At 40.3% G+C, this 12,683-nt stretch overlaps 1 protein-coding gene across 4 annotated transcripts in view; it reads left to right on the top strand.

The window, feature by feature from the left end:
* Positions 1-12,683, top strand: part of stau2 (staufen double-stranded RNA binding protein 2) — a 358,377-nt gene that overhangs the window by 269,338 nt on the left and 76,356 nt on the right. For all 4 annotated transcript variants that reach the window (XR_015756903.1, XM_087985971.1, XM_087985969.1 and 1 more), the window contains one exon: positions 609-722. Coding sequence is in view for 3 of the 4 variants with exons in the window: in XM_087985971.1 (XP_087842097.1) it covers positions 609-722 (114 nt within the window). In the remaining variant the exon portion in view is untranslated. Of the gene's footprint in view, positions 1-608; positions 723-12,683 lie in introns of those variants that run through there.

Genomic DNA, 12,683 nt, shown 5'->3' with positions numbered 1-12,683 from the left:
AGTTAGAAGTATGTATTTACTAATAGCTCCATATTTTACCTGTATTTTTGGAATTGCCTCAAATGAAGTAATGGAATCCTATAATGATTAGGTAACCATAGAAACAGAAAATAGGAGCAGGAGTTGGCCATTTGGCCCTTTGAACCTACTCTGCCATTCAATACGACTGATCATTCAACTTCGTACCCAGTTTCTCTTCCTCTTATACCCTTTGATTTTTTTTTAAGCCCTAAGAACTTTACGCACAGGTCCTACAAAACATTCAATGTTTTGGCCTCAGCCTGAGGCAGTAGATAGTTGGGAATTGTCCAAAATCACTGATGACATACCGAAGGGATTAATTTGCTTTGTACCGATGTTAGAACAGTCACATGTAGAAGCAGTTCAAAAGACTATTTTCTATTCAATCCTGCTTTTATCTGGAATTAAAAATCAAGCCCTGTATGTTTTTAATGGAAATAGTATTCACATTGAGGTTCTACTTGTGAAATTTACTTTTATAAAATTGATGCTGAATTCAGTAAAACATTATATTGGAATCATGATAAATGTTGAGCTTGCATGATTAAAAGTTTCATTTTTTGTGTGATGTGTCTTTATTCTTCCAGGTGCAATACAGTGATATGCAGAACGGTAAAGAATGTATGACATACCTGACACTTTCACCTGTGCAAATAACGTTTCATGGCATTGGAAGCTCCATTGAAGCCAGCCGAGATCAGGTAACCAAACATGTAATCTATATTAAAATTGATTGTGTTGATATATCTTTAATTTTCATTTCCTAATGTGTCCATTAAAAGGGCAGGTTAATGATTACAACTTGCAAAGCATCATCATCATCATCTTCTGTGGAATGCTGAAGTGTAAAACCTTGATTTTCTTTTTTCATCCTTTTTGTCCATATACTAACTTCTCTGAATTTTTTACAAGTCATTACAGAGGAATTGGTATATGAACAAAAGTGCGAGTTTTACACCAGAGTTGGAAACATTATAGAAATTGTACCTGTATTGAAATCTTGCTATTCCTTGAACTAATTACAGTAAAATACTATCAAGATAAAATCATTTCCATTTCAGCATTCAGATAAGAGGACTAGATTCATTGTTGATCCTTACTGAAGCGTGAAATTAACTCCATAGAAGATAGAGTCTACTGTGCTCATATGTTATAATTCTAAAGCTTCATATTCTGTTGAAGGTTTTTCATTACGGCTAATAGATTTATTATTGTATATTGTAAATGAGTAACAATTTTCATTATGATGATAAATGATTTGTTAAATATACCTGGCTTTTGAAATTAGTGTTGCATGAAGAATGCTTGAATTAAATTGGTGCCAGAAAGATTGGAAAATTGCCCTGTCCCCTCAAACCCTGTTCCAATGAAACAAAATCGCCATTCACTTCCAGTCATAAGAGTGGCCAATATAGATTTGTAATTGGCTTTTGATATCAGTCATCTGTGCACCAGAGATCTAATACTTTCAGGGAAAAGGGACAAGGGCAGTTGCTCAAATATAATTAATGGTTTGTCCCTTCCCCTCCCGTCTCCCTACCCCAGTCTTCCAATAGTATGGTTAAAGACTGGAAAAGCTAATCATTAAATGTATAAGAAATAGGTTTGACAATTAGTTACCTAAGATGAAATTAGTGATTACAGGTGCTGAAAATTCCTTAGGTTATTGGTCTAAATGTGTTCTTTTGAGGTGGTTTAAGTTTGTTAAAATACCAGTCAGGATTAGTTAAAAATTAGAACAAAATTGTAACATTTAGGTAATCATTTTCCATTAAACTATACTATTCTGTTTAAGAAGGCTTTTCACATCAAAAATTGTTAAACCCAGTAACAAGGTTCTCGGTATATAAACATTTTGAGATTGTGAATTATTGGGGAGAATGGGAGAAAAGCAAGAACTGCATGACTGAATGACGAGATGGTAATGTTTTCAAAAGTGTAGTACTTCACTGAGTATGGATAGTACTTGCTGCAGTCCTGATGCAGCTTGCTTTTCATGTTATTTAAAATATAGGTGTAACTTCTAATGCTTGTAAATCACTCAGCTGTGACAAAATATCTTTTCATAGAATTGTTCTGGTTAATTTGACTGGATCTAGTATAGTCATAGTATCCCTACAGTGTGGAAAGAGGCCATTTGTTGCAATAAGTCAGCATCAACTCTCTGAAGAGCATCCCAACCAGAACCAGACCCCCTACCCTATCCTTGTAACCCAGCGTTTACCCCATGGCTACTTCACCTAGCCTGCACAGCTAGTCACTATGGGTAATTTAGCATGGCCAATCCACCTAACATGCATATCTTTGGACTGTGGGTGGAAACCGGAGTACCCAGAGGAAACCCACACAAACACAAGGAAAATGTACAAACTTCACACACAGTCGCCCAAGGCTTGAATCAAACCTGGGTCTCTCGCGCTGTGAGGCAGCAGTGCTAACCACTGAGCCACCTAGTCATTAGCTAAATTGGAATCTGGAGGAAATGTTAATAAATGATTCGTCATCAGAATAGTTTGGATGCAATTAAATTAGTCATATTTGTCTTATAAACACTTTATTATGTTCTACTATTTCGCCAGTGTATTTCACTTCTGCAAAGATTTAAAAGCATTTACAATCCAGCTTTTTCCTATACTAAGAAAAACTCTCAATTTTTCTACTCCTCTTGATGGTACGATGTTTGTTTTAACATCATTCTTAAGTGATGGCATCAGATCTAAATAACATTGCTTTCATCTTTATCCTTGAGCTTCGCAAGAAAATTAAACCTTTTTCTGTGTTGATATTTGGCCTCGTCTATTTTTACATCTGATCTCCCTAAGCCACACAGTAACAGTGCTTGACAGGACAGAAAGACAAATTCCTCACAGTCTCCTATGGTGCTATACCCAGTAAGACAGTAGTGAGGAAACCATTTTATCATATTTGCTGTGTGTGAAATTGTGGATCCCAATACGACTATATCATTAAACCACTATTTCACATTTTTTCTTGCTTAGTTCCATTTGTGACCAGTTCTGATTTGTCTCCCCTGCTCTCCACCAAACCTCAACCCCTAAAACAATCAGGAGGCATTCCACATGCTGAATATTTGGATCTTCAATTTAGAACCTGAGCTGCACAGAACAATAAAGTATATTTACTGTATCTATCAATGATACTGAAGTGTTTTCCTTAATCATCATGTGGAAAACAAGCAAAAATATTTAGTTCTTAAAAGTGTAAAATAATAAAGATATGTTTTGTGAAAAAAAAGATTAAGTTTGTTGCATGGTCTGCTGACACCTGTTTATTATCCGGACAGTCACTGACAGTTCTGATTCATGACTGAGTGACTGCTGGACTGGTCTTCAAGTGAACCCTGTGGAGATCTCTTCTACCACCTACTGAATGCAGATTGTTTGAAGTTTCTTTTAAACATTTCTGAGACATTAGTGCAGCAGGACACCTCCAAAGGGGTTCTTAATGTCACTAAGTCAGCAGCTGTTGAAATCTTTACACTCTGGACTGAGGCTTCTCTTTTCTTTAAAGTCTGCATTTCAGTTAAAATTGCTGATAGTGACTTACTTTAGTTAGATAAAATAAGCCAAAATAAATCTATTGTGAGAAAAACATCTTTATTTTTTATATTTGTGCATAATGCAATAGTAAATCTTAATATATCTTCCATAATTCACATTTCCAAAAGAAATGTTAATATACTATTAAAGTGTATAATTTCAGAGAAATTGTGAGCACTCATCACAATCAGAAGGACTTGGTGTACTGTGAAACTAACAATTGTGCTCATAATACTCAATATTGTGGAAAACCTGCATTTCAGAATTCTGAATGCATAAGTCTAAGTTTAAGAAGTATTATTTAAAGCAGAGTAACTGACTTTTAGAGACTATATTAAGGGATGATTCTGACCAGGGAGGGATAATGTTGGCAAACCTATAAGACCGGGGGGATGGGGAGTGCTGGTGAAGCTGGCAAATGTGAGAGTGTTGGGAATGGGCTGCCGACAGTGCAATGTGCAAAGATTGATGATCCAGAAAATGGAACAAACAGCAAACACTAGACAACCTAGAATGCAAGACAGTGGCTCTGCTATGAGATAGTCCCAGAAGAGCGGAGATGATTGGTAGCCCTGATTTAAAGGGCATTTAGTAATTAATGGTAATTATTGCAATCTGTCATCAAAGTGTGCAGAGCAGTGTAAAGCATCAGTGCAGATATACTAAACTGACCACCTAAAGCTGTTTTATGTTAGACAATTAAAATGGGGAGGAATTTGTTATTTCCAGTTGTTTTTCCTATTTGCAGCAAAAATGTCCTTTTGTATAGATTTATGGCTCAAAGCTACAAGTCTCTGGACCGTCAGTGATGGGACAGATGTTGGCAGTTACATGTCAGGACCTCGTGGAGCTCCCACACACAGATATAGATGGAAAATGTTTGACAAATTTAACCTTCCAATGGGCTAAATCCTGGCTGCCCCGGACCCTCTCCAAATGTCTGTCACCCAGAGCTTAGACCTGATACATGGGATTTGTGTGGTAAGCCCATGTTAGCTCAACAGAACAACACAACCTCTGACTACTATCTCAAACATGCGACTAACCACCCCCAAACTGAGCTGATTCAACTAGCCCCCTCGCACTGCCAACCTCAACTCTTGTAGAATCAACCCCAACTCTTGTAGGACCCTCAACTACCTCTCCAACCAGATCCAATAACCACATAAGCTTCCCAACAAATCACTGCCCCACAATTACGTTACTACTCTCTGAATCTAATTACCAGCCTCACTCACTTATCCACCTATCATTTGCCCACCCACTTACCTAGTTATTCACCCATTCACTGACCCACAATCATTCATTGGAAGACTTGAGACATCGGTTAATCTGTCTGAAGGCTTTAGCTACTGTTGTAAAAAGGTGGTGTATTTACCTTTTTCTGATTAAACTTTCCTCACTGAACTTTGCCTGGAGAACCTATGCTACTCACATTTGCTTCAGGCGGGATTGGACGACACAAATGGAAATAAGGTAGAAATAAGTTGCCACCCAGGTAAATAGTGTGGTGAAGAAGGCATATGGTGTACTGGCTTTTATTGGTAGAGGAATTGAGTTCCAGAGTCCTGAGGTCATGTTGCAGTTGTATAAGACTCTGGTGAGGCCACATCTGGAGTATTGTGTGCAGTTTTGGTCGCCATACTATAGGAAGGATGTGGAGGCACTGGAACGGGTGCAGAGGAGGTTTACCAGGATGTTGCCTGGTATGGTAGGAAGTTCGTATGAGGAAAGGCTGAGGCACTTGGGGTTGTTTTCATTGGAGAAAAGAAGGTTTAGGGGTGACTTGACAGAGGTGTACAAGATGATTAGGGGTTTAGATAGGGTCGACAGTGAGAATCTTTTTCCACGTATGGAGTCAGCTATTACAAGGGGGCATAGCTTTTAAATTAAGGGGGGGTAGGTATAAGACAGATGTTAGGGGTAGGTTCTTTACTCAGCGAGTCGTGAGTTCATGGAATGCCCTGCCAGTAGCAGTGGTGGACTCTCCCTCATTATGGGCATTTAAGCGGGCATTGGATAGGCATATGGAGGATAGTGGGCTAGTGTAGGTTAGGTGGGCTTGGATCGGCGCAACATCGAGGGCCGAAGGGCTTGTACTGTGCTGTATTCTTCTATGTTCTATGTTCTATTATGAGGGGGAGAAAACCCATACAGCAGTGTTGCCTTTGACAAAAAAAGATGTGGACCTCTGTCATAAATGAAAAATATTAAGATCCTTCTTGCCTATGCTTAGAGTAAATTAGACATGCATCCAAACATTTTATACCTATACTTCTAATCTCATTGGCTAGTCTCTTTAATTCCTAACTGCTGCATCTTGATTGCTGAATGGTCATACAGTGTCTATATCCAGACAGCATTATAAGCAAGCTATACAAGTTGAGAATTTAGAGTTTAAATTTCATGTACTGTACCTTCACAAAGTTGGCATACTACTTTAGGTGTGTCTGGTGCTGCTTTTGACATGCATGCCTTCCTGAACCAAGGTTGGTTTTCTGACTTTATGATACTGTAGAATGAGAGGCTTCATCTCTTTCAGTACAACAAAAATCACTTCCACCAATATTGCCATGAACAGTTGCATGTGCAACAGATAAATCCGAGAGGTGAAATCCAGTAGATCTTTCCTTCTTGGTTTCCTCACTACCTGCCACAAAGCCAGTCCGGAATGTATGTTATCCAGGATTTAACCAGCTCAGTCAGCAGGAGTGATCAGAAGCCACAATTGCTGATGAGAATTTGATTTCCCCACCCAGAGTTTTTTCCAAATCATGTTCAACATAGAGAAGGACTGATTTATCAGCTGAGGGAGGATGGTAGGTGGTGATCACTGAGAGGTTTTCCTTGCCTGTGTTTGACCCAAAGCCTCTGGCCCTGGGGTGGGAAGTCCAGAACTAGAGGACATAGGTTTAGGGTGAGAGGGGAAAGATATAAAAGGGACCTAAGGGACAACTTTTTCACGCAGAGGTTGGTGTGTGTGTGTATGGAATGAGCTGCCAGAGGAAGTGGTGGAGGCTGGTACAATTGCAACATTTAAAAGGCACCTGGATGGATATATGAATAAGCAGGGTTTAGAGGGATAAATGGGCCAAATGCAAACAAATGTGACTAGATTAGATTGGGATATCTGGTCGGCATGGATGAGTTGGACTGAAGGGTCTGTTCTGTGCTAACCATCTCTATGACTCTATGACCACTCAGCAGTCAATTACAGGAGTACTACCTCTTTCAGAATGTTTTCTCATTTATGACAAAGGCTTACATCTTCCAGTCAGAGGTCTACTGTCCTGATAGGTCTACTGTCAATGTTAAGGATTCCCAAGGCAACTTCCACCTGACTATACACCACTGTGTTGCCACATCTGGTGGGTATGTGCTGCTGATGTCCCGGGAATGGTAATGATAGAGTCTGGGAATTTGACTATAGGTATGATACAATGGACATGACAATGTTAAACTGTGTTAGATGAGTTTGTAGGCCAGATTTCATTATTCTACCACAAGCTCCCAGATTTTAGTAATAACTTTGTACCTCCTGTACATTAGTGCCATGTTGTTCACCCAGTGTCACCATATCTAGGCACGATGTGGAGCGCCTGTGTTGGAGTGGGGTGGACAAAGTCAGAGGTCACAAAACACCAGTTTATAATCCAGTAGGTTTATTTGAAATCACAAGCTTTCAGAGCACTGCTCCTTCGTCAGGCGAATTCTAGGTGAAGACCCTATCTAGGCATATGTGAGGACCCACCAATGTAATTGTATCTGCTTTGGTGGACAGAACACTTATAAGGTGTGGTAGCATTCTATTAGAGCTCTAATACAACTTGAGAGAAGTGGTGGCGTAGTGTTAAGATCAATAGACTAGTAATCCTGAACCCTAGACAAATGTTCTGGGGACATGGTTGAATTCCACCATGGCAGGTGGTGAGGTTTGAATTCAGTAAAAATCTGGAATAAAATGTAAGCCGAATTGCAAATCCCATCTGGTTCACTAATGTCCTTTAGGGAAATAAATCTGCCATTTCCACTCACTTGGTCTGCACGTGACTCCAGAATCACAAGAAAGTGGTTGACCGTTAACTGCCCTCTGACAATTGGAAATGCCAATAAATATTGGCAATGCCCATGTCGAATGTAGGAATAAAGAATACTCTTGATGGCAAGGGAAATGAACTTATTGACGCAAGCTCTGCACTGTGGGAAACACATGAAAAGATATCATGATTTGATCATGGAGAGCAGAAATCTTTCCTGCGCTGAGGCTATATCCGTCTGTCCAGCATGGTGATCTACCACGCTCCGTGCTTAATCAGCACATTGCTGTTCTCTGATCACTATCTCCACTATAAATATCCATCTCACTATGCATGGTTTCCTCATTACCTATGGTCCTAGCAGAGTCTATTGCCTTTGTTTCTGCTGCGAACATTGCAGGTAGAGGACCCTCCCCTCATTCAAAGCCCTGTTTTAGGCGTTATGAGTTAAATTATCCTGTAATGAGGAACAAGAACATAGTAAAACATGGTGCCTGCTTCTATAATCCTGTAAAATGTGAATGTATGGTGACAGGTCCTCAGCAGCACTCTGTTTGAAATTCTCTGTGGCTCTTTGGCTGGAATGACTGCTGGAGGATGAATAAACACAGTCTATCCTCGACATTAGACCATAAGAAATAGGAACAGGAATAAGCCATTTGGCCTCTTGAGCCTGTTCTTCCAATCAGTAAGATCATAGTTGATACAATATTCCTCATGTCCAGTTTTATGCCTTTTCCTTACAATTCTTGATTTCCCTACTGATCAAGAAGCTCTCTATCCTAGTCTTAAATATACTCAAGGACTCTGTCCCCACAGCTCTCTGTAGCAAAAAATTCCAAAGACTCTCAATCCTCTGAGAGAAGAAATTACTCCTTATTTCAGTCTGAAATTGGCGCCCCTTTATTCTGGAACTGTGCCTTCTGGTCCTTGACTGTCAAGTGAGGGGAAACATCCTTTCAGCATTCACTCTGTCAGGCCCCTTATGAATGCTAAATGTTTCAACAAGATCACCTCTCATTGTTCTAACTCTGTTGAATAGAGTTCCAACCTGTTCAGAAACTAGGAGAAAGTGAGGACTGCAGATGCTGGAGAGTCAGAGTCAAAAAGTGTGGCGCTGGCAAAACACAGTAAGTCAGGCAGCATCCGAGCAGCAGGAGAGTCGATGTTTCGGGCATAAACCTTTCATCAGGAATGGGCACGTTGACTCTCCTGCTCCTCGGATGCTGCCTAACCTGCTGTGCTTTTCCAGCGCCACACTCTCAATTCCTAAGCTGTTCAGCCTTTGTTCCCAAGACAATTCTTCCATACCCCAGGATCGTTCTAGTGAAACTGAATAGTATTCACTTTGCCAAAGCATGTCAGGTTATTGAACCTCTTCTGATACTGAATCCAATATCTGCAGGCTGCACTTCTTCCTTTTTGTGTCAGTAATGTTCCTCCTTGCCTGTCTTTCTAGATAAGAGGTCTCTATCAGCCACCCGCCAGAAACAGCACTTTCCCAGTCTCCATCACTTTTTCCAGGAGGACTTCCCATTCTGTATCAGGAAATCAAGGGCTATCATGCCCTGAATTTCAAGATTCTGACTCTCTAGATCACATTTAAATTCAAGTCTCCTCAGCTTTTCCAGTGTTTGTTCAAAATATTGATAGGTACAGTATGAATTGTAATGCAACCTGTTTGCCATTAAATGGATGAATGTCTGAGATTTAGTAGCAGTTGATGAAATAGTGCATTTAGTTTACAGAAATGCATTGATTGTATGCGACTAGAGCTTCAATCACAGCAGCAAATGGCATTCAATTCCATTTCTTGCTCCTGCAGTGAAAATGTAGCACTTCAAATCTGAAGAGGCTCATGTTTTCAAGGGCAACAAAGAATAGGCAGTAAAAAATAAAAGGCAAGTCTTCAATATTTGAAAAAGACAAACAACATTGAATATGTCAGATAGAAAGCGTTTCCAAAATTGCCCATATTCCGAAGAAAATTCTAAAAAACTTTTCATCAGGAGTCATTCAGTGATGATTAGAATTGTAGGCCTTGGATAGTTTATTTTTCCTTTCCAGAGCTTACAGTGCTGAGGCTCATTGTGTGGTAATACTATGGCTTTATGAGGTACATTTTGTCCTGGTTATTATTATGAAGAAAGGTTGACGTAGCTCCCAAAGCCAGGTGAGGCATTTATTTTTAGTTGAAATAATAGAAACAGCCTGAATGGTTGGAGTCAAGCTCCCACAGAACTGGGATTTTTTTTTAGTTTTAACCTTCTCTAGCAGCTGCTAGGGTCTTGAAGCTGGATTTGGAAGCTCCTATTCCTCTCTCTGTTACAGCTAAAAGCTGGGGTTCTCTTCCTGCTGCTAGAATTGTATGTGAGACAATCTATTTTACTGAATTTGCCTTTGCAAAGGGTGTGTTTATGGGATATTACTGTATTGGAACAGTTACTATTTAGTAGTTAAATAATCTATTATTCTGTTAAGTTTTCCAGTAGAATTAAGTTATTCCAATTATTTGTTTTGTTGTCTTTTATCTATAGTGTATGAATAAAGTGTGTTTTGCTTCAAAATTAGTAGTTTGATCAGTTGAATTTAATCTGAAATGGAATACCTGGCACTTGCCTTTAAAATAAGAAAAAGTTAAGGTCTGCGCTATCTTCTTCATATATTTTGAGGGTTTTTGGTCTGGTCCATATCAATTCTTCTACCCTGACAGAGAACAGTCAACTTGTCCAAATATTTGTACCTTGGACCTTTTCCCGCTGTTCTTTCTACTCTGCCCTGCTTAAGACTATAAGACACAGGAGCAGAAGAGGCCATTCTACCCACAACTTAGCTGCCCCACATTTATCAAGTCCCCTAAAGTCTTAAAGAAAAACAGAAATTGCTGGAGAAACTCAGCAGGTCTGACAGCATCTGTGAGGAAAAAGAAAGCAGAGTTATTGTTTTGAGTCCAGTGATCCTTCTTTAGAACTCTAAGAATTTTCTGTTCCAATGAGGTTGCCCTTTTTCTCAATTCTATTGAGTACAGGCCCAACCTACCAACCTCTCCTCGTAAGCTAATCACTCCATTCCTGGTATCAGCCTAGTGAGACGTCTCTAAATTTTTTTAAAAATTCACTTTTGGAACATATGCATCACTGGCTGGGCCAGTAATTATTGCCTGCCCCTAGTTACCCTCAAGAAAATGTTGCTGAGCTGTCTTCTTGAACTGCTACATTCCATGTGCTGTAGTTTGACCCACAATGCCCCTAGGCAGGAATTCCAGGATGTTTACTCTGTGACAGTGAAAGAATAGAACAAGGAACAAAGAAAATTTACAGCCCAGGAACAGGCCTTTTGGCCCTCCAGCCTGAGCCGATCCAAATGTACTGTCTAAACCTGTCAGTCAATTCCTAAGCATCTGTATCCCTCTGCTCCCCACCTACTCATGCATTTTTCCAGACGCATCTTAAATGAATCTACCGTGCCTGCCTCTACCACCTCTGCTGGCAACATGTTCCAAACACCCACCACCCTCTGTGTGAAGTACTTACCGCGTGTATCCCCCTTAAACTTTCCACCTCTCACCTTGAAAGCATGACCTCTCATTATTGAATCCTTCACCCTGGGAAAAAGTTTGTCTCTCTCCACCCTGTCTACACCCTTCATAACTTTGTAAACCTCAGTCAGGTCCCCCCTCATCTTTTTTCTAATGAAAATGAACCTAACCTACTCAACGTTTCTTCATAGCTAGCACCTTCCATACCAGACAACATCCTCGTAAACCTTCTCTGCATCCTCTCCAAAGCGTCCACATCCTTTTGGTAATGTGGCGACCAGAACTGTACACAGTATTCTAAATGCAGCCGAACCAATGTCTTGTACAATTTTAACATGACTTGCCAGCTCTTATACTCAATACTCAATGAAGGCAAGCATACTATCTGCCTTCTTGACCACTCTATCCACGTTTGCAGCAACCTTCAGGGTACAATGGACGTGCACTCCCAGATCTCTCTGCCCATCAACTTTTCCCAAGGCTCTTCCATTCATTGTATAATTCGCTCTAGAACTAGTCTTGTCTAAATGCATTACCTCACATTTTTCTGGATTGAAAACCATCTGCCACTTTTCCGCCCAACTTTCCAGTCTATCTATATTCTCTGACAGTCCCTTATGCTTTCTGCTACTCTACCAATCTTCATGTCATCTGCAAACTTGCTGATCATACAAACAGTGCCCTCTTCTAGATCAGTTATGTATATTACAAACAACAGTATTACAACAAACTGACCCCTGTGGAACACCACTGGTCACCTTCCTCCATTTCAAGAAACTCCCTTCAACTACTACTCTCTGTCTCCTGTTGTTCAACCAGTTCTTTATCGACCTAGCTAGAACACCCTGCACACCAAGTGACTTCACTTTCTCCATTAATCTACTATGGGGAACCTTATCAAACGCCTTACTAAAGTCCATGTATATGACATCAACAGCCCTTCCTTCATCTATCAACTTGGTCACTTCCTCGAAGAACTCTATTAAGTTGGTAAGGCACAATCTCCCCCGCACAAAACCATCTTGCCTATCACTGATAAGCCCATTCCTTTCTGAATATAAATAGATCCTATCCCTCAGTATCTTCTCCAGCAACTTTCCCACCACTGACGTCAGGCTCACTGGTCTATGGTAATATATTTCAGGATGGTGAATGGCTTGGAGGGGAAATTGCAGCTGATTGTATTCCCATGTATCTTCTTCCATTGTCCTTCTAGATGGAAGTGGTCATGAGTTTTTAAGGTACTGTCTAAGGATCTTTGGTAAACCTCTACATTGCATCTTGTAGTTAATACACACTGCTGCTACTGAGCATTGGTGGTGGAGTGAGTGGATGCTTTTAGATGTAATGCCTAATAAGTGGGCTGATTTGACCTGGATGACATCAAGCTGCTTGAGTATTGTTGGAGCTGCACCCATCCAGGTCAGTGCGGAATATTCCATCATATTCCTCACGTATGCCTTGTAGATGGTGGACAGGCTTTTGGGAGTCAGGAGGTGAGTTACTCGCTGCAATACTCGTTGTTGT

Source organism: Chiloscyllium plagiosum, unplaced genomic scaffold (assembly GCF_037043375.1).
Source record: "Chiloscyllium plagiosum isolate Xiang-an unplaced genomic scaffold, Cpla_swu_hap1 HiC_scaffold_4, whole genome shotgun sequence".
NCBI classification, from domain to species: domain Eukaryota; kingdom Metazoa; phylum Chordata; class Chondrichthyes; order Orectolobiformes; family Hemiscylliidae; genus Chiloscyllium; species Chiloscyllium plagiosum.
Note: the sequence above shows the minus strand (reverse complement) of the source record. Positions and strands in the feature narration are given on the sequence as shown.